The following is a 22,263-nucleotide window of genomic DNA, read 5'->3' as shown; positions in this document are numbered from 1 at the left end:
AGTAGGTTAAGACACTCCATCGAGCCGCTACGCCCAACCCCAGGCAGAGGAAGGGCACAACAAGGACTACATCACTCCTGATGGGTCAGCCCAGCCCCCCCTCACACAGCCCCCAACCCTGGGTGAGACAACCCTGCCTTCCCCTTCTCCTGCTAGCTGCTGTGCTTCGAGTTCCCATGGCAACCTCATCCTCAGCTCCAGGCAGGAGAGCAGAGAAAGGGAGAGAGGAAGGAGGGAGAGAGAGGTCTACAGGGTATGGGGGCAGGGGAAGACAGACTACAAGAGTATCCTCCACCAAGGAGATGCCCAAGGGGCCTGGGCTGGTTTCTTGTGGCCAGCTGTGCTCAGATTGGTTTCTAGGAGGCTTCCCTCCCCAATCAGGGTGGTCTTGCAGAAACCAATCCTCAGAATTCTACTTTCCTCCACCCTTAGACCCCAGGTTGAAGCCATGCCTTTGCCTTTAGATTTGGGGGGGAGGGGCAGGAGCACAGCAGTGTAGCTTCGGAAACAGTTCAGACCAGGAGTCCACCCACCCTCCACCCCAGCCAGATCTTCAGGCTCCCACAGAGACAAAATAAGGGGACAGTGTAAAGGGCAGACACGGAGCTGAGTCCACAGAGAACAGCTGCTCTTTGTCCCTTTCTGGGCTAGCCTCTTATTAATCATTCCCAGAGAGTGCTAAGCCTTCATCATAGATCTGTCTTTGCCAATGATAGCTCGGGTTGAGGGGGGACAGAGATAGACCAATAGGACAGAAAGTTGGGTGGGGAGGGACAGACAAGGAAGCTATCGGGCATCAGGAAGGTGAAAGCAGGAAAAGCCTGTGGTAGGCAGGGAGCTACTGGGAAAACCCCACAGCCTCACAGCTAACTCCTATACAGGCTGTTGGGGGTACAACCTCTCCCCAAATACCCCACAGGCTCCAGGCTGAAAAAGGCAGCATTATCAAGGCACCGATTTTGCATATAGGGAAACTGAGGCTTGGATTCAAGGATTGAGACATAGTTCAGTGCACTTTACCCTGCCCCAAGGCAGCCTGGCAGGTGAGGGCATGCAGACCTATCCGGGCAGATGGGCTCTGGTCCAGCTCTAGCCCCAAGGAAGGTATGATTGGCAGAAGAACTGCCAATCAATGCGTTTCATCCTTCAAGCCCAGCCTGACCTTTGAAACCCTTGAGAGGACAAAGACCTAAGGGATCAAGGAGCAGCCTCCATCCCAGGACCTAAGCTACGACTCAGAGGGCCTGAGCCACGACTATTCTAAAGCAGGAAGAGTATGAAGTCTGAAGCCACTTGACTGGGAGTATGCGCAGGAGCTGTATCCCGGGGGCAGAACAAGGACAGGCTCACAGATCCTGAATGCTCAGCTGCTCATTCTTGAAGGGATCATTACCCCTTCTAGGTCAGGACCTCTTGAAAACAAACAAACAAACAAACAAACAAACATCCACGACTTTGTGTACAAAAAGGAATAAAGATACATCAGCAAAAATAAAAAACTGTTGGTTTTGCCAAAAGGAAGGGGGAGAGGAAAAAAAGCCCTAACACCCTGCCTCTGGTTAGAGCTGTGGATTCCCCCAAAGCTCCTGCTGGGAGCACTACCCACAGGCAGGCAAGAGAGGGCAGGCTCCACTAGCCTTCATTCTTATCAGCCTTCAGGACTTACAAGGCACAAGGCAGGGGAAAAAACAAACAAACAAAAACAAAAAAACAAAGAGGCATTGTTTGACTAGAAGGGTGAAAATAAACAGTCCAAAAGAGTAAGTGTAGACTGGAGGAAGAACTTACCAGCCCTTAGGCTTTGCAGACAAGATAAAAAAACATGGCCTTTTATTTCTCTTTTATTTCTTTCTTTCTTTTTTTTTTTTTCATTCCCTAACAACTTTAAACAATGTCCACACTTTCTCCCTACTGGTGTTATTTAAAAATATTAGCTGCTTCTGCCAAACTGAATAAGGCATGAAAATATTGGGCTTCAATTTTCTTATCAATAAACAGGGCCCTAGTGTGGGAGAGAAGTGATCCCCAAAATTCTTTGAGGCCCCAACATATCTTTGTGTGGAGCTATGGGGGTGAATGAGACAGGAGGTGTTTGATAGCTTTGTCACTTTGGCTGCCTGTTTTTGCTTGCCTCCTTCACCCTGAATATTACCACAGACACGCCCCTCACATCTGCTTCCAGCTCCCTAAGACATTTGATTCAATTTCTCTAGTAAGAAGCAGAGAATTTGGGGGAGGTAGACAAGCCTGAGATGCCACAAAGGCTCCACCCAGAACTGTAGCAAAGCCAACCAGATACATAGTAAACACACACACACACATACACACACACACACACACACACACACATACACACACACACACACACACACACACACACACACACAGTAAAGCCCATCGGTGCCTAGAGGTAGCTCAGTTGGTAGAATGCTTGTCCTAGCTAGGACACACAAAGCCCTCAACCTCCAGTCCCAATTAACCAGATGTGGTGGCACACACCTGTCATCTCAACACTTGGAGGCAGGAGGATCAGAAGTTCAAGGTCAGGCAAAGGACCAAGATGATTCAGCCTGAGAAGTTGAGTTCAAAGTTCACAACTATGGTAGAGAGAGAACCAGCTGCTGACTTTACCTGTATTACATGCACGCCTTGACTTGTGACTGCCCAGACTCACACACTGACCTCTCCCTCTCTCCCCCCTCACACATACACAATAAAAAAACTATTTAATTTCAACGTCATCTTTGGCTACAGAGTAAGTTTAAGACCAGACCTGGCTACCTGACACTGTTTCACGAACCAAAACCAAATTCCAATTGGGATCAGATTGCTAGAATATACCAACACAGTGACTAGACCCTACTCCCAGTTAAGGCACCAGAAATGGGTAGATTACAGTCCCCAGCAGAAAGAACATTTCCACCCTTCCCAACTCAGCCCCTTACCCCACAGCCCAGGAAAACTAAGGAGAAAGGTCCTACCGAGGCCCCTCTTCTTTCCCAAGATAGTTCCTCTAGCAAAAGTGGACCTCATGTCTGCAGGTCCCCAAGGCAGTTTGTCCCCATCTCCATCCCAACCCCAGCCCTGACCACCACACTCTGTGATTGTTTGCACAGTACCAGTGAGACAGGTTTGCATGAACCAGAGCTCTGATGATCCAATTTACACAACAAATAACTCAGGGCATAAATATTTCTCTAGCCAACAGATGGAGGGGGGGCCACCCCACCCACCTGAAAGTTGCCATAAAAGAAAAAGTAAGGAGGTGGGTGGGTGGGGGTGCTTGGCCTATTGTGCAGGTTAAGTGTGTGCCCCTGCGCCTTAATCAGAGAGCTGACCATAGGAATCTGCAGGACGCTCAGTGGGAACCCAGTTGGTTCCCAGGTGAGGGTATAAGGCCATTCCAGGAGTATGTAATTGCATGCCTGTGGCTCGCAGCACCAGGTGGGCTGGCTGCAAGCCCTAGCCTGTGTGCATGCCCCTAACTCCTCCTCAAACATGTCTGGTGCAAGGAGAGAAACAGAAGCCGTTGACTGTTCACTTTCTAGAATTCTGGAGAGCCCGAGAGAAGACAGTCAGCTCTCATTCCTTCTTCCTCCACGAGAGCCTAGCTGCCCTCAGGCTCAGACTCTGGCCAGAAACAGCCAGCAGGCGGAAGTTCCCTACACACCAGACTCGGTGTGTGGCCTAAAGCCCTGGCAAAGTGCCAGGAGATGTCACCTGGCTCTGTAAGTCCTGCCCTAGTCAGGGCTTAGCCCAGGGGAGAGGAGCAATGCTCTGCAGAAGGAGGCCTGGCCTGTGGCCCACAAGCACAGCTGGGGTTGGAAGGAGTCTGAGGTGCAGGGGGAGATATTCCCCAGAAGCCCCAAGATTCAGTGACCCTAATTCCATTGGAAACTAGAGCCAGAGACAGCTTGAAACAGGAGGGAATGAAGCTTGACACAGGGCATGGCATGTAGCAGCGACTGAAGGTCTAGGGCAGGGGAAACCCAAGTTCAGGCAGGTGAGAAGTCACATATCTGTGTTTGGCTTTGGATGAAGAACTCAGCAGACAGCAAAGAGAGCAAAGCCACCAGGAGCATCAGCTGTGGCCCAGAGGCTGCTGCAGCCAGAATGAGGCACAGCTGAGTGAGACACACACACACACACACACACACACACATGCACCCTGATTCAGGTCCCTCCCAACACCCACTGGGCCAAAGATCAAAGGTCACCTGGATCGAACTGAAATTAGGATGTGTAAAATTGGCCGGAGAGGCAAAGGGAGATGCCAACCCACTTCCCTAGCTGAATGTCAGGAAGGGGAGAGAGCTGATGACTCTCCACGCAGGGAAGACTTCATCTCCTGCTTTGCCCAGCCCCCCTACTCCCAACTGCTGCAGGCTCTCCCCTCTTCTGTTTGCTTCGGGTCTCCCTAAGAAGCCGAAGTCGGAGCTCCGGCACGATAGCTAAGGGAATTCTGACAGAAAACATTCTCTCTCCCACTTCTGAAGCTCACAGGATGATAAGCTGACCTGAGAAGAGAGCAAAGAGACACTTAGGCAGACTCCTGCCAGGAAGTGGTGGCCCAACCTGAAGATGCCCAAAGGAGGTTGGCAGAGCAGCCTGAAGTAGTCCAGCACCCAAAGGGTTAAATACCCTGGGTGTTTTGTTTTTTTTTTCCCCCCCTGAACCTCACCCCAGTCTCCAAAGGGGGTGGGGGAGGAAGTGGCAGAGAATCAGGGTTTGTGTGAGCCCTTAAGAATTCAAAGAATGTCCCATTTCCCTTGGGGCTGGACTGGCTGGGGGTTGGGGGAGGCAGAGGAGCTATGGAAATCAAAACTAAGGGACCAAAAAAAAAAAAAAAAAAAAGCTGTGGTCCTTCCTCTACTCCAAACTGCCCGAGACAGGTCCTTTAGATGAACAGTAGTCCGGCTGCCTCTTGGGCTTGAGAAGTTATCAGAAATCAAGTTCCCAGCACCTGATAGAGGTTAGTATACATCCAAGGGCAGGCAGCAAGTGTCTGGTAAATGTTCAAACCCCTGAGGACAAGGGACCATGATAGCCAGCCATGGTGAAGCAAGTCCATAAACCCCGGAAATCTGGGGGTGAAGGGAGGAAAGTCAGAAGTTATCTATCCGTGGGTACAATGAGTCTAACCTAGCCTGGGACACAGGAGACAAACAAAAAACCCTGAGACTTAAGTCAAATCATAAACTCTCTTGATCACTGACCATGCTTCCTACCGGACCTGACCTGAGGTCAGCTGCTCTACCTGCTCTGGACTTAACACTGAGGTTGTACTTGCTATTAAGGAGTCCCCTTGGAAATGGAGTTTCAGCTCTCTCTGAAACTACAGGAGACTTATCCCCTGGAAGGTGTCCCTCTCTGGTAGGAGACAAAGGCCTCTCTTCACAAGCCCTGCCTCCTGCTGGCCAGAACAGAACCTAAGCTAGCAGCTCTCAAGATAATGGTCAAACAGTGTCTGCAGTCTTTCGAAGCAGAAAAGGAGTTGGCTCAATGGTTAAGAAACACCGGCTGCTTTTGCAGAGGACCTGGGTTCAGTTTGCAGTGCCTACATCTAGGCTCACAACCACCTAGAACTCCAGTTACAAGGGATCTGGTGCCCTCTTCTGGTCTCTATGAATGCCAGACACACAAGTGGTACCGATACACTCTCGTACATAAAACATTCATACACCTAAAATAAAATAAATGAATACATCTGTTTTGTATTCTCAAAAAAAGAAAGAAAGAAAGAAAGAAAGAAAGAAAGAAAGAAAGAAAGAAAGAAAGAAAAGAGAAAGAAATGAGAGGTCTCTAGAGTCTTCGAAGGGGGAACAGAAAAGAATCACCAAACGAGAGGAGGCCAAGGGGAGTCACACTCCCTCTCCTGGATCTGCCCCTGCAGGCACAGAACCTATCTCTTAATCCCTACTGTGCCCACTGTACAACAACACAGTGAAAACAGTGAGCTGACTTCCCCATCCAGAGGCTGTCCATTCTCGAGAAAGCCCCCTCCTTCCCAAGCCTGTTTTCTCATCTGTAAAATGGGGACGGCCCTCTTTCATAATGGGACAAGGTGATCACATTTATCAAACAGGGTGTTTGAGGGCTTCCATGTCTCCTTGGGTTTTCAGAGGGGGGGAACTGGGGAGGGAAGCCAGGTGCACCACTCCCCCCAAACTGCTGTGTGTCCCCCCAGACTCACGCATTGCAGTAGGGCTTCTTCTCATAACCCTTGTAGTTCTTCATGTTCAGGGTCATCTTGCAGGTCTCGCAGTGAAAGCATGCTTTATGCCAGTACTGGGTGGAGACAGACAGAAGACAACAATTAGACAACAGGGTTTCCCTAGGAATGGATATTCAAGTTCTCCATCCAGGTCCCAGGCCCAAGGCTGTAAGAACATCCCATCCGCTGATCAGGGCTATTTCAGGTCACAAGCTCTGTCAGCCAATGGCCTCCCCATGTCCCACCAGACAGTTACTGAGCTGTCAGGAGAGTAAAGGGGGAAGAACCCACTTAAGAAGGGGATAGAAGCTCCCAGAAAGGTCAGCTCTGCCTCCCCAGACCACTCCAGCCCAGAACTGGATGGGCCTTATTGCTTATGCAAAGCGGCACTCTGTTGCTAAGCAACGCATGGAAAGAGCTGGTCCTGCCACCAAGCCTGCAGAAGAGAGACCCAGATCAGGGTACATCAAGTGCACCCTCTAAATGCCTATGACTCTGAGCTCCTCTGCATGATGCTCTAGTTCAGCCAGCTCCCGTTTCCCAAGAGACCTGGGATTAGAAGAGCCAGTGGGTGTCCCAGCCACACCCATATCCTGTCTAGTCCTATCTCTCCCTCCCAAAGTGGATAAGGGTGGCAGACACCAGTGAAGGCAGGAGAGCTTTGTTTCAAAGCCCAGAAGCTAGATTACAGGTGTGTTCGTATCACAACCTCACCCAGAGAGCTTGATGACCTTGGCCTCAGCCGGCCCGCACCTAGCCTGGGAGTCTGATTTTACCTCACATCTGCGGACTGCAGAGAATATTGCCTATCCTCCCAGTACTGTTAAAGATTCATGAGAAATCCTCTGTCCCTGGCAAAGCGCCTGGCACCTCCATGCAAGCACTCACCGAGTCCACCTTGAGCTCCAGTGTGTCTATATGGGGTGTCGATATGGAGGGGTGACTCCAGTAAATTCAGGTTTCTAATACTGAGCCACCAAGACTAATCCAGGGGGTTGATGGAGAGATGGAGAAACCCTGTGAGCTAATAACTCCATTCCAAAATCTAGGCTGACTGCATGTCTCTGACTGCCTGGACCTGCCTGTTTCTCCTGACCCCCAAAGGGGGTAGCCAGAAGCCAGATAGGGGCCCAGGGGGGAGACCTCAGAAAGTGCTTGAACGAACAGTAAGATTGATTCTGGGCCATCTGTCAAGGAACTCCCCCAAAGTGGTGATTTTTTTTAAAAACGTGTTTCCCAAACTAAGAGAGCTTCAGATACATTTGGAGGAGGGGCCAGAAGAAAGAAAGCTCAGACACTGGGGCAGCTCCGAACCAGACGCCAGGGCTATTTCTGGGGACAATCGCCCTCTAATGGGGTATTTTTCCTATCAAGGAGACCCAAAAGAAAAAAAAAAAAAATTCTAACAGGGAATGTTAACAAAGCAACAGAGGAAAGCACTCTTTGGGAAGAAAGCCAGCAGTAAGTCTGGAAGTAAAGGGTTGTTGGATGGTCTGAGCTTGACCCCCACCCCCACCCCCCACCTGGACCCATCCTAGAGCCACTGTCCCCACTCCCATCCCTAGTAATTTCCGGAATCCTTACTGTTTGAGGATGGCACATCACCCCAACATATAAACCCCCAGAAGAAAACAGGGTGGTCCTTTCCCCGTACATTCCCCTGACTAGGAAGCATTGGCAGATCGCCCTAACTCTGTCACCAGCCAGTCTGCGGCCTCTGCCTGCATGCCCCTGCCTGGGCCCCTGCCTCCCCCACCCCCGCAGGGGCCTGCCAGGAAAAATATTCTGCAGAATCCAGACCATGACCCACTTTCATGCACAGGAATACACTGTCCTAGGGCTAGGGACCTCCAAGGCCGCCTCCCGATTGACTGTGGATCAGGAAAGAGATCTCGAGCAGATGGCCAGGCCCTCACCCTCCAGCCAAGCCATGTGGAGAAAGAGGGTGTCGTACACTGCAGACCACGTTAACACACCACACTTAAGGCTGACCCCAGGAGTTTGCTCCTGTTAGCAGTTTGACCTCAGGGATCCTTAGGGATCCAATGTTCTCAATGTGATATGTCAGTTTGGGACAGTGGAGGATGGTCATCCGTCAAGGGAAGAATAGAAACCAGAATGGGTTGTAGATCTACTGGGTACTGAACAAGGGAGGTCACACCCCCCCACACACACACACAGCCCACCAAACCGTAAGAGAACCAGAAGGCCACTCCTTCGGGGGCACAGGAAATGGTCACTCATTCAGGAGTGCCTGTGAACCAACTCCAGGATAAGAGAAACTGCATACTGTCTCTGTCAAGTATGGGGAAGGATGCTGCTAAGGGAAGAATAGTACTATCCCCAGAGGTTCTGTCTGCCTTATTCCCCTAGCCCTAGAAGCTTCGGTGCACAGCAAGAGTAGACCTGCTTGCTTACAAGGTCCAGAACAGGAATGCACTCCTAGGACTTGTGACTGAGGAAGCAAACCACACCTGGAGGCATGCAGCTCAAATTCTCTAGTCACAGGTCAAACTGTTCAGTCAGACCCCAGGTACCAGAGGACAACTACCCTTCCTTCACCTGACCGAAATGCATTTCGGGAAGAGGGCGGGTGGGGGGACGGATACTGCAGAAAAACAAACAAGACAGTGGGGACAGAATCCCCCAGCAAGGATCCAACTCACTTGGGCCGGGTCCTGTGGCTCCTAGTCTCTAGGGAGAGGAGCTTCATTCAGGTCTCTGTACCTACAGCCTGTCACCTGTTCCCTAGGGTGGCAGTGACTCAGACCTGGAGTATGAGACACCTCCCTTCCTGTAGCCTAGAGTCAGGGTTTGTCCCTTCTTTAAGACAACACCAGCACCACCCTGACCCAGGTTATCAACCTAACTCAGGACCTCCAGCTCAGAAACACTAAGAAGCCCAGGAACTTCCACAATTCCTTTCTAGTAACCTTAAGCTCCCAGAGCTACAGGCCCCAGAATCCGAGGCCCAACACATTCCTCCAGACAGGATGAGGAAGGGTGGGACACGGTTCCCACCTCAATCACACACGCCTCGGGTTTCATTACGCAGCTCCGGCTAGCCTAGAAATGCACCGCGTAAGTAGCCTAGGCCTGCTGGCCTCGCCTCAAACTCAGAGAACCTCCTGCCTCTGCCTCCCAAATGCTGGGATTAAAGATATATACCACCATGCTGCCTGAGTAGAATCCACTTTTGGAAAAGACAGCATAAATTAATTTTTTTGCAAATATTCCAGCAGAAAACCTAAACAGCCAGAATTTTGGAAGCTGGGACAGAAGCTTAGTTGGTAAAGAGCTTTGTCCAACAGCAAGGGCAGAACCCTGGGTTTAATCCTCAGCAAGGCAAAACTGGATATGGCAGCGGAACCCATCTGTCATCCCCGCACTTGGGAAGCGGAAGTGAGAGAGGATCAGGAATTCAAAGATAACCTGAGCTACACAAGACACTGCTTCAAAAAAATTAAAAAAACAAAACACACTTTGTAAGTCATAGTGACATATGACTATAAACCCCAGCACTTAGGAAGCTGAGGTAGTAGGAAGATTTTTTAAAAGATAAAACTTGACTAAAAGGAGGGGGGTACCCATCCGTCAGCCTCCGGTTCTAAGCAGGTATATTTCAAACCAAAGTCAGGGACTGGGTAAAGCCAGAATGTCACCTGATACTACAGAATTGTAACTTACTTAAAACACTGTAAGAGTTTTTGTTTTTATTACAATTTGAACAATGTGATTGTATATTTCTCTATAGAGAACGTTATAGATGACAGTGTCAGGTCCCAGTGTCAAAAGGATAGACACACTCATTTATAGGGTTCATAGCTCACTGGAGCTATCTCCTCTGGACTGAAAGGCTGCCCAGCTCAGGACGTTGCCACAAGTAGTCCTCTTTTGGTTTTTAAATTGTTTTTATTTTATGTATATAAGTACACTGTAGCTGTCTTCAGACACACCAGAAGAGGGCATCAGATCCCATTACAGATGGTTGTGAGCCACCATGTGGTTGCTGGGAATTGATCTCGGGACCTCTGGAAGAGCAGTCAGCTAAGCCATCTCTCTAGTCCAAGTAGTACCTTAATATGAATGGCTGGTTCTAAAGTGACTGCAGGGTATTCTAAACTTTACAGAACAAAAACGGGAAGGAGTTCAGGATGGGGTGGGAACACTAGAACAACAGCTCAGTGGTTAAGAGAAAAAGCTGCTCTTCCGGAGGATTCTGGTTCTATTCCCAGAACCCCCATGGTGGCTCTCAGTATTTTGTAACTCCAGTCCCAGGCAACATTTCTTCTGTCCTCCTCAGACACCAGGCACACATGGTGCACAGACATACACATAGGCAGACCTCCATACACATAAAATAAAACAAACAATAACAAAAAAAAAAAAAAGTTGTCCCCAGCTACACAGACTTTGTTCGCTTAAGGGCCAATCAGGGCAGGAGGCCCTCTGCAACTGGACGTTCCAGAGCAACTGTCAGTGAACCAAGCTCCTAGCCACCCTGTCCCATCTCTACCTGTTTTTAGAAGTTGAGGGAGAAGAAAAGGGAAAGATGTGGCAAGATTCTCAACAGGTGTAGGTCACTAGATACAAAGTAACTGTTCAATAAATATTTGTTAAATGAATGAGGTCACCCTGTTTCTCCTTCCTGCTCGAATCCCAGAAACCCTCTAAGAAAACAAAGCTCAACCTCCTTCTTCAAACACCGTTGTCAGCCCTGTATATTTATCCAGCAGGCAGAGCTGGATGGTACTATGGGTTGAGGACAGAGTGGCCTTCATTGGTGACAAGGTTTACCCACTTATGCCTTTGAGAGATAAGGCTCCGGCAGGAGGAAAGAACATTATGAACAGCTTATGCTCTAGCCAAGCTGCAGGCTGCATGCCATAGGGGAACGGCAGCAAACCAGGCCAGTCTAAGTTGATTCTCCCTGACTGTAGAGATGCCTTGGAAAGTTGGGGAGCAACCATGCCTACGGGACTGAACTTTGTCCACACCCAAGTCTCTGCCCAACATTCTCCAGTGTGGAGAGCGGCTTCAGTTCCAGCTTTTTACTGCCTGCAGGGCATGGAGGGAAAAGAGAATACCTGGATTTTCTAGTTTGGGTGGGGGAGGGTGTGGAAGGCAGATTTCTCTCTAGGGCCACTTCCGCTAGGGGGAGTTCTAAAACCAGGAAGAAATCACCCACTCCCAAGTCCCAGGGCAATCCCGACCTGAAAATCCTCTTCTATCAAGGACAAATTATCAGATAAAATCCCCACCCCCTTCCCTGTGACACCCAGCACTGAAGGTCTTTACAAGGAGAGTGGTTGGGATGCTGGACAGAAAAGAGGAAAGACCAGCCTTGACCACACTCCCTGCAGTGTCCACCTAAGGCAATGACATCATCCACACCCACCTGACGACAGACAGGGAATACTGAGGCCCAGAACCATTCATAAAGTTGATGGGCACAGACCTGGAACTAGGACCAAGTCTCCCACTCCCCAAGTAAATTCTTCCATCATTCATTGTCCCATCCCATTCATTACTGGGGACCCTAAGGGCAGCCACTTGCTGGCCCAGGGCGCCACAAATGCAGGGGTCAAAATATCTGATTCCAGGGATGACAAAGCCCTTCGTGTAAAGACAGGGTTTCTTGGGGGGGGGGGTCTCCAGTGAGTGCCAAGCACAAGTCCAAGGCTAGTACAGTGGTGACTGGGCAGGCCATCACCTTCCCTTACGCTCCTCCTAGCCTGGTACCTAGCCAAGCCCCATGTCTCTTTCCTCAGGAAAAAGTTCAAATATTTCAAAACCGCAAGTCCCCACCTCCTGACCTGGACCGGGGCGGGGGTGGGGAGTGGGTGTCCAAAGGTTCCTAAGAAGGAACTAACCCCAGCCCAGAAAGGAGAGACAAAGTATCCAACAAAGTATCCATTTGCAACAAAACTAGATCGCCTCTTGCAGGCGCCTGCCTCTGGCCAGTTCAGCCATAAAGGTGGGAGTAGGTAAACTCAGAGATCTAGCTTGGAGAGGTAGGTACAACGTATCTCTGAGGAGCCAAAAGGCTTCCCTGCAGAAGGGGGGACACAGAAGAGACCGGTTACCTTAGACTTTAGGGGGTTCCCAACAAGGCAGGACGGTCCCACCTCAAACTGTACCGGAAACACCCAAATCTATCTTCAGTCCCCCTTGCAAAAGTGTAATGGCAAACAGATGTTCGGGTCCAGCCCGGCCAGGGGATGCATAAGAGCCTCTACGGGACAGCTAATTTCTAGAAGGCTACTCTCTTCCTCCTCTTAAAAAAACTCCTTTTCCTCTGCTTCCCCAGAGCTCGGCCAATCCCACCCTCCATCGGAGAAAACAGCTCTGAAAAGTTAGCTCTTTGTTCTCTAAGCCGGTCTCCAGGCTGAGCACAATTTTAGATCTCCAAGAAGCGTCCTCCCCACTCCCCACCCCGCCCAGCTCCGACTGGACAGCCCAGCACCCGGAGTGGCTAGCAATTTGAATTGGGGGTTGGGAAAGCTATGAAGGAGGTCTGCGGGTTCCTCAACCACAAAACCAGCAAGGGGGGGACCAGCAGGTCATTCAAAAGAGGGGGGTCTCGCAATGAGATTCCAGTTCTACCCCTAGGTCCCCTTCATCACAATTGACACTCGCTGGACTAAGGACCCGATGCAGCTTCCAAGCCAGGAAGCCAAGCTACCAGCAGCCCAAGCCGGGCGGGTAGCGCTGGCCCCAGCCTCCGCCCCGCCCCCGCCGCCCCCTCCCCCAGCGCCCCGCGCTTCCGCCTACTTGGCGCTGGCCGCCGCGGGGAAAGGGAGCGGCCGTCTCCTCACTCACTCCTAGCCTGGGGGGCGGGACTGCACCTCTAACCTTCTGCTCACACTCAGGGGAACCCGGTTCCCTGGTGCCCTCCCGCCCTTGAAGCCCTCCCAACCCGGGTGCACAGAGCCCACCCTTCTCCAGCGGTGGCTGCCCACCACCTCTCCCTGGACCTCCAGGGTTCCAGACTAGGGTCTGTCCCCACACCCCAAGTCGCCTCCCGCCTTCCTTCCCTGCTCTCGGGATCGCAGGGGAGAGCCCGCAAAGACCCAGCCCCTCTTTCCTCCCCGGATCGAGAGCTGCACAGGCACTGGCTAGCTCGCGGTGCCCGGGACCCAAGCTCACCTTATCCAGACAGTTCACCTTCTCCGTGGGGTACACGATCTTTCCGCAACGGGCACAGTTAGGGTTCATGGTTCCGGGAAAAGACTGGGGCGGGGACGCCCGTGCTCGCGCGCGTTCCTTTTTCCTTGGGCGAGCTGGTGGGAGGCGGCGGCTGCAACTGTGCAGGCGACGGCGACTGGAACTGGGGAACTGGCCTCCGCCTCCGCCCTCCTTCCCCTAATAAACACAGTGGGGAGGAGGGGCTGCACTGGCTGGGGCGGGGACGCGCCTCGGGCGCGGAAAGAGGCGCGCGCGACTAGGCGCGCTCTCCGGGCGACGTGGGGCTGCGTGGGGGCGGGTTCCAGGGAGGACTGCGGGACGGGGCTGATGTAGCCCCTGAGTTCTCGGGGTGCACATGCCCCTGGGCTCCCCGATCGAGGACCTTGGCCCTTCCCGAGGTATCGAAACAGACGCCACTGTGGCAGAGCCCGATTTCCTAAGAGAGGGTCAACCCACGCACCCGACGAGGGTGGGGATAATACAGATTCTCCAGACTCGGGGACTTTCCTTAAACCCGTGGGTCCCCAGCGTCAACCTGCGGGGAAGCCACCCCTTGCCCCGCCCTGTCCCCCAGCTAGTTCGCTTCCCGCCCACGTCCTCTCCTACCTGTCCCTTTCCCTATGGACTCAGCACCTCAACACGTTCACCCTCCCCGCGCCTCTGCGTCCTGATCCTGCCTTCAGATCCAGGAAACCTCTGCTTTCAGCTTGACCGCCCTTGTTCTTTCATTCTCTTCTCTTTGCTACTCGCGTAGTAGCTGCAACAGCATCATAATACTGAAAGGAGGTTGCCTCAAACGGAACGGCCGTGCGGGGGTATAGCTCAGTGGTAGAGCATTTGACTGCAGATCAAGAGGTCCCTGGTTCAAATCCGGGTGCCCCCTCGGAGTCTTTTCCTCATTTCAATGACGATAACAAATATATTTCGCTCCAAATGTATGTAATCTTGGTTCGACCCAGGAAAGATAAAGGCCTTAGTTTTTGCCTCTTACCAAGCAGAAGTTGTGAGACCTCATTTGACTGGCGCCAGAGTTCTGGGGATTTCTGCCCATGGTACCTTTGTAAATTTGATTTGGATGGTTCCATACTTTGGGTTCCGGAGCCAAGGACAGCGTCTTGTGTCCCACGAGGGTAAGGGTGGGTCAAAACAGGGGAACTCGCGGACAGTCCTTCTCCAACCTAAGCGTTCTTTTTCCTTTTCGTTTCATTCTGAATTCTTTATTAATCTATATTCTTCTCGCACTTATTTGTTGCTTGGTGATGCGAACCGAGTAAAAGGAGACCGCGAAACCTGCGGATGAGCACTCACCAGCCCCCTTCCGTGCAAAAGAGCAAGACTGCAAAGCCAACTAATATAATTCTTTTTCAACTAATATAAATTAATGCAGTGGTTTTCACACTTGTGCGTGCTCTAGAGTGACCTAGAGCGCTCATTAAAACATCCCCAGTTTCCTATTGTGTAGATCTCAAGGAAGGCCTTGGTAATTAGGTCTTTGAGAGATTTTTCAGGTATATCCTTTAGGGACCCAAGGACTGCTCTTTGAAAATCACTGGGATGTTACTACAACGCTATCAAGTTTCAAGTCCTCAAAATGGGAACAGGTTTCTAGGTATGGCTTTAGGGTATCTGGTCTGGAAGAAATCTCTAAATGTGAACAGGGAAGCAAGGGCGGACCCCTCAGCTAGGTTTTGACCAAAAAAAGGAAAAAGAAAAGAGAGACAGGCATGCTGCTTGGGTCAGGGTGTGGCTGTGATATTTTAAACACGGAATCTGGTTGTGTCATCCTAGGACCCCAGGGGAATATTCTCATGCATTCCCTCCCAATTCCCATTACTGTTCTCTGCCGAGCGGAACAAGGAAGGGACAGAGCAGAGCTTCGGGGCAAAGCACAGAAATACCAGAGTAGTGATTCTCCATTTCCAGAAGCTAGGCCTTGAACTTGTCCTTTCTCAGGCCTCAACTTCTCAGAAAAGACACCCGTTTTTATATCTTTAGACGGTACCGCCCGCCGCCCCCATACAGAGAGTCATGTAGCCCAGGCTGGTCAAGGCTTAAACTCCCTTGGACTCTGATCCTCCTGCCTCTGACTCCCAAGTGTTAGGATTAATAGGCACACAACACCTGGCTGTAACATATCTTAAAATAGCCAAGTATATAAACATTGTTTCTGGATTCATCCTTAGTTTTTTGGATTAGGATACAAACTAGGTTATAAAACATTCCTATTCCCATACCTCACTCTGCAGTGTGTTAGGAGAGGAGGGTTGCTTATTACTTCTTCCTGGAAAATGAACATTCAAATGGGGAAATTTTGGAATGTAGATCTTGGATGTAGAAACATTCGGAGTGGGGTACGTAACGTAGGAAAAACATGTACACCCACCCAGGGGGCACCCGGATTTGAACCGGGGACCTCTTGATCTGCAGTCAAATGCTCTACCACTGAGCTATACCCCCTCTGGCGGTGGAAGGCTAGAAAATTCCTTTTACATAACTTACTTACTTTTAACTGAGCCTTGCTTACCTGTTTAAAACTAGTATCTTTTTGCTAAATTATATTGAATTTAAAAATAAAAAGACATACATTTAAAACAAAAATAAATCGCTGACAATTTGAAATGTGATATTAAATTACAAATTTGCAAAACTGTCCCCTGCTCTCTCCAGAATACAAATATCACCTCAATCAGAACATCCGCAGAGAGGCATTCCTAGCTTACAGACTATCACGATTTTCCTCTTTAATTCATAGAGCACTATGCCACCCCATCAAGAAGCAGCACAAAGTTTCAACAAAAACTTAGATTCTGACTCACTATGAATTTAGTGTCCAGAGGCAGACTAGAAATAAAGGCACAAGTGAATTAACAAGCAAATACTCAGTAGTGAAAATGAGATACATACATACATACATACATACATACATACATACATACATACATACATACATACAGAATGATTGAGGTGATGCCTGGGGAGGCGTACTTAGCACTTAGGTGGGCTGAAACAGAACTAGCCTTGGCTAGACAGCAAGACCCTGTCAATATGTGACTATGTTAAAAGCAAGGCTTTTAGGAAAGTACCACAGGACCATTTCAAGTTGGACAGACACGGAAGGACAGGGACCTAGGCTGACCTCCATCTCCCAAGTGCTAGGATTAAAGCATGGGCCTCAAGGACAATGCACTTTTCTTCCTTCCTGCCTTCCTTCCTTCCTTGCTTGCTCTCAAGTCCTCTTTCTTGTAATATTTGGAAACAGTCTCCCTAGCTAGCCACCAAAGCCTGGGAAAATTCACCATTCACCAAAGGAGTTCCCCAGATCAGCATCCAGTACCAACATGAACCCAGGAGTTCAGCTTGAATTTTCTACCACTGAGCTACAAACAGAACAGAGACATTGGATAGACATTTGAGGCAGCTGATGAGAATACAGTTGGAGCTCATTTGGAAGGTCTGGCCCAAAAGTAGAATTCTAGTCATTTTCACTTTATAAATGCTACCCTACTTGAGCTCTTATCTCAAAATTGTGTTGAGTTTGGCTCAATCAGAAAATTGTCTTAACTTTTTTTTTAATATTTATTTATTCATTATATATAAGTACGCTGTAGCTGTCTTCAGAACCACCAGAAGAGGGCACCAGATCTCATTACAGATGGTTGTGAACCACCATGTGGTTTCTGGATTTGAACTCAGGACCTCTAGGAAGAGCAGCCAGTGCTCCTAACCACTGAGCGACCTTTACATCCCTGACTTGACTTTTATAGGCAGCTTGAAGCTGGCAAGTTGCTTAAATTTCTTTTCTTTTCTTTCTTTTTCTTTTTGGTTTTTCTTTTCTTTTCTTTTTTAAAGGCAGGGTTCTCTGTTATAGCCCAGACTGTGCTGGAACTCTGTAGACCAGTCTGACTTCCAACTCACAGAGATTCACCTGCCTCAGCCTCCAGAGTACTGGGATTAAAGGAATGTGCAACCATCCCTGGCTGCTTTATGTATTTCTAACACACAGCAAATGTTGACAAACCTACCAATAGGTCCTTCCTAGTTACTCTTTACCAGCACAGCACAGTGTCTGTTTTCTGCAGAAAGGAACTGGCAAGCTCTTTGACTAAGAGAGGAAAGAGGGAAGAGTGTGGCAAACACAAGACAGGAGAAACTATGGAGTGATCATTTTGAAAAGGAAAAAGGTGAACATACTTGGGAGAAAGAGGTCTAGGGATGCTGGATAAAACTTCTTAGAGACAGGCAGAGTGACACAGACATGTGCTTTTCCCCAGCAACTTCAGTTGCTAGGTGTGAGTGTGGAATAATCTTATAACGCAAGTTACTTGGCCTGTAGATTGACAAGGAAGTACAACCTAATGCTCAAGGTGAACCAGATAGTACACCAAGCAAGGATGTTGGAGGACACAAAGAAAATAATGTGATCCCTGTGCTCAAGAAACAAATGGTCCACCTAGAGGTGGGATGGGTTAGATGACTCAGCGGACACTTCTCATGAAACCTGAAGACTTGAGTTCAATCCCTGGGAGCCATTTAGTGCAAGAAAAGATTCAGTTCTTGTAAGTTGTCCTCAGATTTAAACACACACCTCCCTCTCTCTCTTTCTCTCTCTCTCTCTCTCTCTCTCTCTCTCTCTCTCTCTCTCTCTCTCTCTCGTGTGTGTGTGTGTGTGTGTGTGTGTGTGCTTTAAAATAGTGATCAGAATATGTGATCCAAGTAAAAACAAAATGCAGAGAGAAAATCTAAGACAGGTCTTTGATGATGAGAGCTAAGAGCCCAAGACATTGTCCTGGGAGTTGAACCCAGAGCTTTGGGACATGCTAGGCCAGCGTTCTCATAGACTCTTACTCAGCAAAGTGCAGACTTCACCCTATGCAAGGAATCTTCTCTCTGCAACACAGACCATTACAGAAAACACCACGGATCAAAATGCAGAGCTGTGGAGTCCAGTGCCAATGGATACATGTACAAAACCTTCCTGCACCTAAGGCCCAGGAAATGGCAGAAGAGGAGATAAAAAGACTGTCAGAGCCCTAAGTACAGGGTGTCTGCTGGGAGCTTGTGGCTCCTGGTAACATCAGAAGCTGTATCCATAAACTCTCACCAATCTGACTGTCCAAATCTGAGCTGAGCAAGGACACCAACATATATGCCAAACAGTAACAGAGAAAACCACACAAGATTTCAACCAGACACAAAGAACAACAGGCAACTGAGTTAAACTGGAGGTGGGAGGGGTGGGCCTTCCCAGGGACGAGCAAATTAATCAGTTGACCAGTTCAAAATGGTAAGCCTAAAAACATATGTACATTGTATGGACTGGACACAACAGGTTATATTTAGGAATTAAAATGTACGTACAAGCAGACATGCATGAAATGATAACAGAAAAGAGGCAGAAGAGTTTGAAAGGGGGGTTGGTATAAAAGGATTAGGAGGGAAGGAAAGGAAGGAAGAAAGGTTGTAACTAAGTTACAGTCTCAAAACTAAACAAACACATAAAACATTGCTGAGGAGCTGAGCTTCCGAGGTAGGTACATAGCAGCAATCCCAGCCCTTGAAAGACAGAGGCAGGAGGACCAAGAGTTCAAGTCTAGAGAGTTTAAAGCCAACCTGGAATATATAGGACCTTGTTTAGAAAAAAAAAGGGGGGGGGCTCCGTATACCTTTAATTCTAGCTATTTCAAGAGGCAGAGAGTGGAAGATCTCTGTGGGGCCAGCCTGGGCTACCTAGTGTTTAAAGCCAGCGAATCCTTGTCTCAAAAACAATAAATTATTTGGCTGGACAGTGGTAGGACATGCTTTTGAACCCAGCATTTGGGAGACAGAGGCAGGCAGATCTCTTCGCTCAAGGCCTGCCTGGTCTGTAGAGAAAGTCCCCGGGGACAGCCAGGGCTACAGGGAGAAACCCTGTCTCTGACAAAAATAAAAAATAAAACTACTTAAAAGATTGAAAGAAAGGTTGAAGACCACAGTAAAAGAAACATTTTCCTATCTAGGTGGAAGGTAATGTCCTAAGGAGCTTGAGAACCTGGAAGCACGTGTCACCTGAGGTTCCCAGCAATAAAAGCTGCTCCAGCATCAAACATTCTAAACTTAACTGATTAGATGTCAATGTGTGTGGAATGTTGCAGGTCCAGAGCTGAATGCTGCTGAGCTATCTTACTCTCTAAGCAGACACTCATTGTGGTTGTCCATGAATGACCACACATTCTTGTGTCGATTAGGTAAATCCTGATGGAATGCAGGAACAGACTCCGCCAATCAAAGGCTAAGAATGTTATCAGAAAACATTCCAGGCCTTTTCTTATTTATTTATTTATTTATTTCATATATGTGAGTACACTGTTGCTCTCTTAGGACACACCAGAAAAGGGCATCAGATTCCATTACAGATGGCTGTGAGCTACCATGTGGTTGCTGGGATTTGAATTCAGGGCCTCTGGAAGAGCAGTCAGTGTTCCTATCCAGCTGAGCCGTCTCTCCAGCCCTCCAGGCCTTTTCAAAAAGGTTTTCCTTTTAGACAGAACCTGCTACCAGGGATTTTCATCAATCTCTTTTAAAAGTGTTAGGACTAGGCATGATGGCACATCTCTGTAATTCCAGGACAACAAAATAAATATATCAAAAGGGTGGCAGGGGGCTGGAGAGATGGCTCAGTGGTTAAAGAGTACTGACTGCTCTTCCAGAGGTCTTGAGTTCAATTCCCAGCAACCACATGGTGGCTCACAACCATCTGTAATGGGATCTGATGCTTTCTTCTGGTGTGTCTGAAGACAGTGACAGTGTACTCATATATAATAAATAAATCATAAAACCTTTATAGAATTGCTATCATACTGGCAATTAGAATAAACTGAATATGTGCTCTCAGGCCATGGTCATTTATGTTTGTCCCCTGAATAAACTATCTCTTATTCTTTTTGAGGTCAGATGATGTTGGTTTTTTCACAGTTCAGTTATGGTGCTCAAAATGGGGACCCAAGGATAATGCACTTCCTTCCTTCTTCTTTCTTTCCTTTCTTCCTCCCTCTCTCCTTTATCCTTCTTTCCTTCCTTCTTCCTTCCTTCCTTTTTCCTTCACACCTCCTTCCTTCCTCCTTCCTTCTTTCCTTCCTCCTTCTTTCCTTCCTTCCCTCCTCCCTCCCTCCTTTCTTCCTTCCTTCCTCCTTCTTACCTTTCTTCCTTGCTTCTCCTTTCCTTCCTTCCCTTCTCCCTCCCTCCTTTCTTCTTCCTTCCTTTCTTCCTTCTTATCCATTCCTCTTCCTTTTAATGTTTGGAAACAGTCTCCCTAGCTAGCCACCAAAGCCTGGGAAAATCCACCATTCACCAGAGGAGTTCTCCAGATCAGTATCCAGTACCAATGTGGTCTCCCAGTGCCCAACAGCCTGGCACTGTCTTAGGGGAATGCTCTTCCCAGGGCATCAGCATTTGTGATTCGGTTGAAGGGCCGTCACTTGGTTCTGAGGTAGCGGTGTAGGATGGATGTGTTGAATAGCTTCTCTTTGGCTTTCAGAGCTTTGGCTGAAGGTATCCTTCCTGTCTGACAGCATCCTGTGTATCCAACCTTTGTTTGTACAACACACTTCCTCTCACCATTCCTCCATTATGTAAGTCAATAAAGGAGGAAGTGTTTGCAGAAAAACAGCTATTTGGGACTCAGAATGGTTTTATGTTTAATAAGTATGCTAATTCAACAGGCAAGTATTTAAAAACATAGAGCTGCGTGGTGGAGGCACTCACCAGCATTTAGTCCCAGCACTCAGGAGGCAGAGGCAGGCAGATCTCTGAAGTGAAGGATAGCCTTGTCTACAGAGTGAGCTCCAGGACAGCCAGGGTGACACAGAGAAACCCTGCCTGCCTCAAAAAATTAAAAATAAATTAAAAAAGAAAGAAATCTAACTAAAGAAACTTGGCTCTACAATTTTTTAATGGGTAACGTTTAATGTCAATAAACTGGGTGTTGGGTGTTTTGAGTTCTGGTTTTGCACACTACACTTAAAGTCCTAGGCAATAGAATTAAAAGGAAAAACCATCTATGGGGACCCGAAAGATGGTTCATCAATTAAAAGCTCTTTGTTGCCATTTCAGAGGGTCCAAACTCAGCTCTAGTATTCACATATTGACTCATAACCATCTATAACTCCAACTCAGGGGCTCTGATGCCCCTTCAACCAGGCACACTGTGGTACATGCATATGCAAAAAAACACCAATAGAAAGAAATACATCTAAATACTGTTTTTGTTGTTTTGTTTGCCTTTTGCTACTTTGTGAGGTCTTTCTTCCACCCTTCTCCACCCCTTTTCTTTCACCCTTTCAACCCCCTAACACCAGATAAGAGAAACAAAAAAAAAAAAAAAAAAAAAAAAAAAAAAGAGAGAGAGAGAGAGAGAGAGAGGAAAGGAAAGAAATCCCTGAATAAAGTCAGGGATCAAAAAGGGGATGACATTACTATTAGTCTACTTCCTGCTGATTAAGGATATTGAGTTTCTTGGGGTAAGTTTGATCTTCACCAAGATATTCAATTTCTTCCTCTTTGCACGTGACTACTTAAAAAATCAAGGTAATCAACACCATCCAACAACCCACCACCAACCCACCAACAACAACCCACCAACAACCCACCCCAGCTCTCTGGGCCCCTAGCATTTATATAATCTCTAAAAAATTTCATGATCACAGAAACTATCTGCATCTGGCAATTTTTTGTTGTTTCCACACCCCAACTTCTAGCCCCCCCCACCTCCCACCCCGCCAGAACATGAGGTAGATCCTTGTCAGCTGCTGTGGACAATCTAAAGCAGCCCCGTAACCCATTCCTGTGGGGTTGGTTTGTTTAAGAAACCAAAATTCCAAAATGGT

At 48.4% G+C, this 22,263-nt stretch overlaps 1 protein-coding gene across 1 annotated transcript in view; it reads right to left on the bottom strand.

The window, feature by feature from the left end:
- LASP1 (LIM and SH3 protein 1) overlaps positions 1-14,085 on the bottom strand; it is a 37,245-nt gene extending 23,160 nt beyond the window's left edge. Inside the window, exons 1-3 of the mRNA XM_080923095.1 lie at positions 14,009-14,085; positions 13,364-13,579; positions 6,194-6,288 (exon numbers count right to left, since the gene is read on the bottom strand). Coding sequence (XP_080779221.1) covers positions 6,194-6,288; positions 13,364-13,432 — 164 coding nt within the window. The 5' untranslated portion in view covers positions 13,433-13,579; positions 14,009-14,085. The remainder of the gene's footprint in view (positions 1-6,193; positions 6,289-13,363; positions 13,580-14,008) is intronic.
- Between the last annotated feature and the right edge of the window lie 8,178 nt (positions 14,086-22,263).

This window comes from Micromys minutus, assembly GCF_963924665.1.
Source record: "Micromys minutus genome assembly, chromosome: 10".
Lineage (NCBI taxonomy): Eukaryota > Metazoa > Chordata > Mammalia > Rodentia > Muridae > Micromys > Micromys minutus.
The sequence above is the reverse complement of the archived record's forward strand: the minus strand, read 5'-3'. Positions and strand labels throughout refer to the sequence as shown.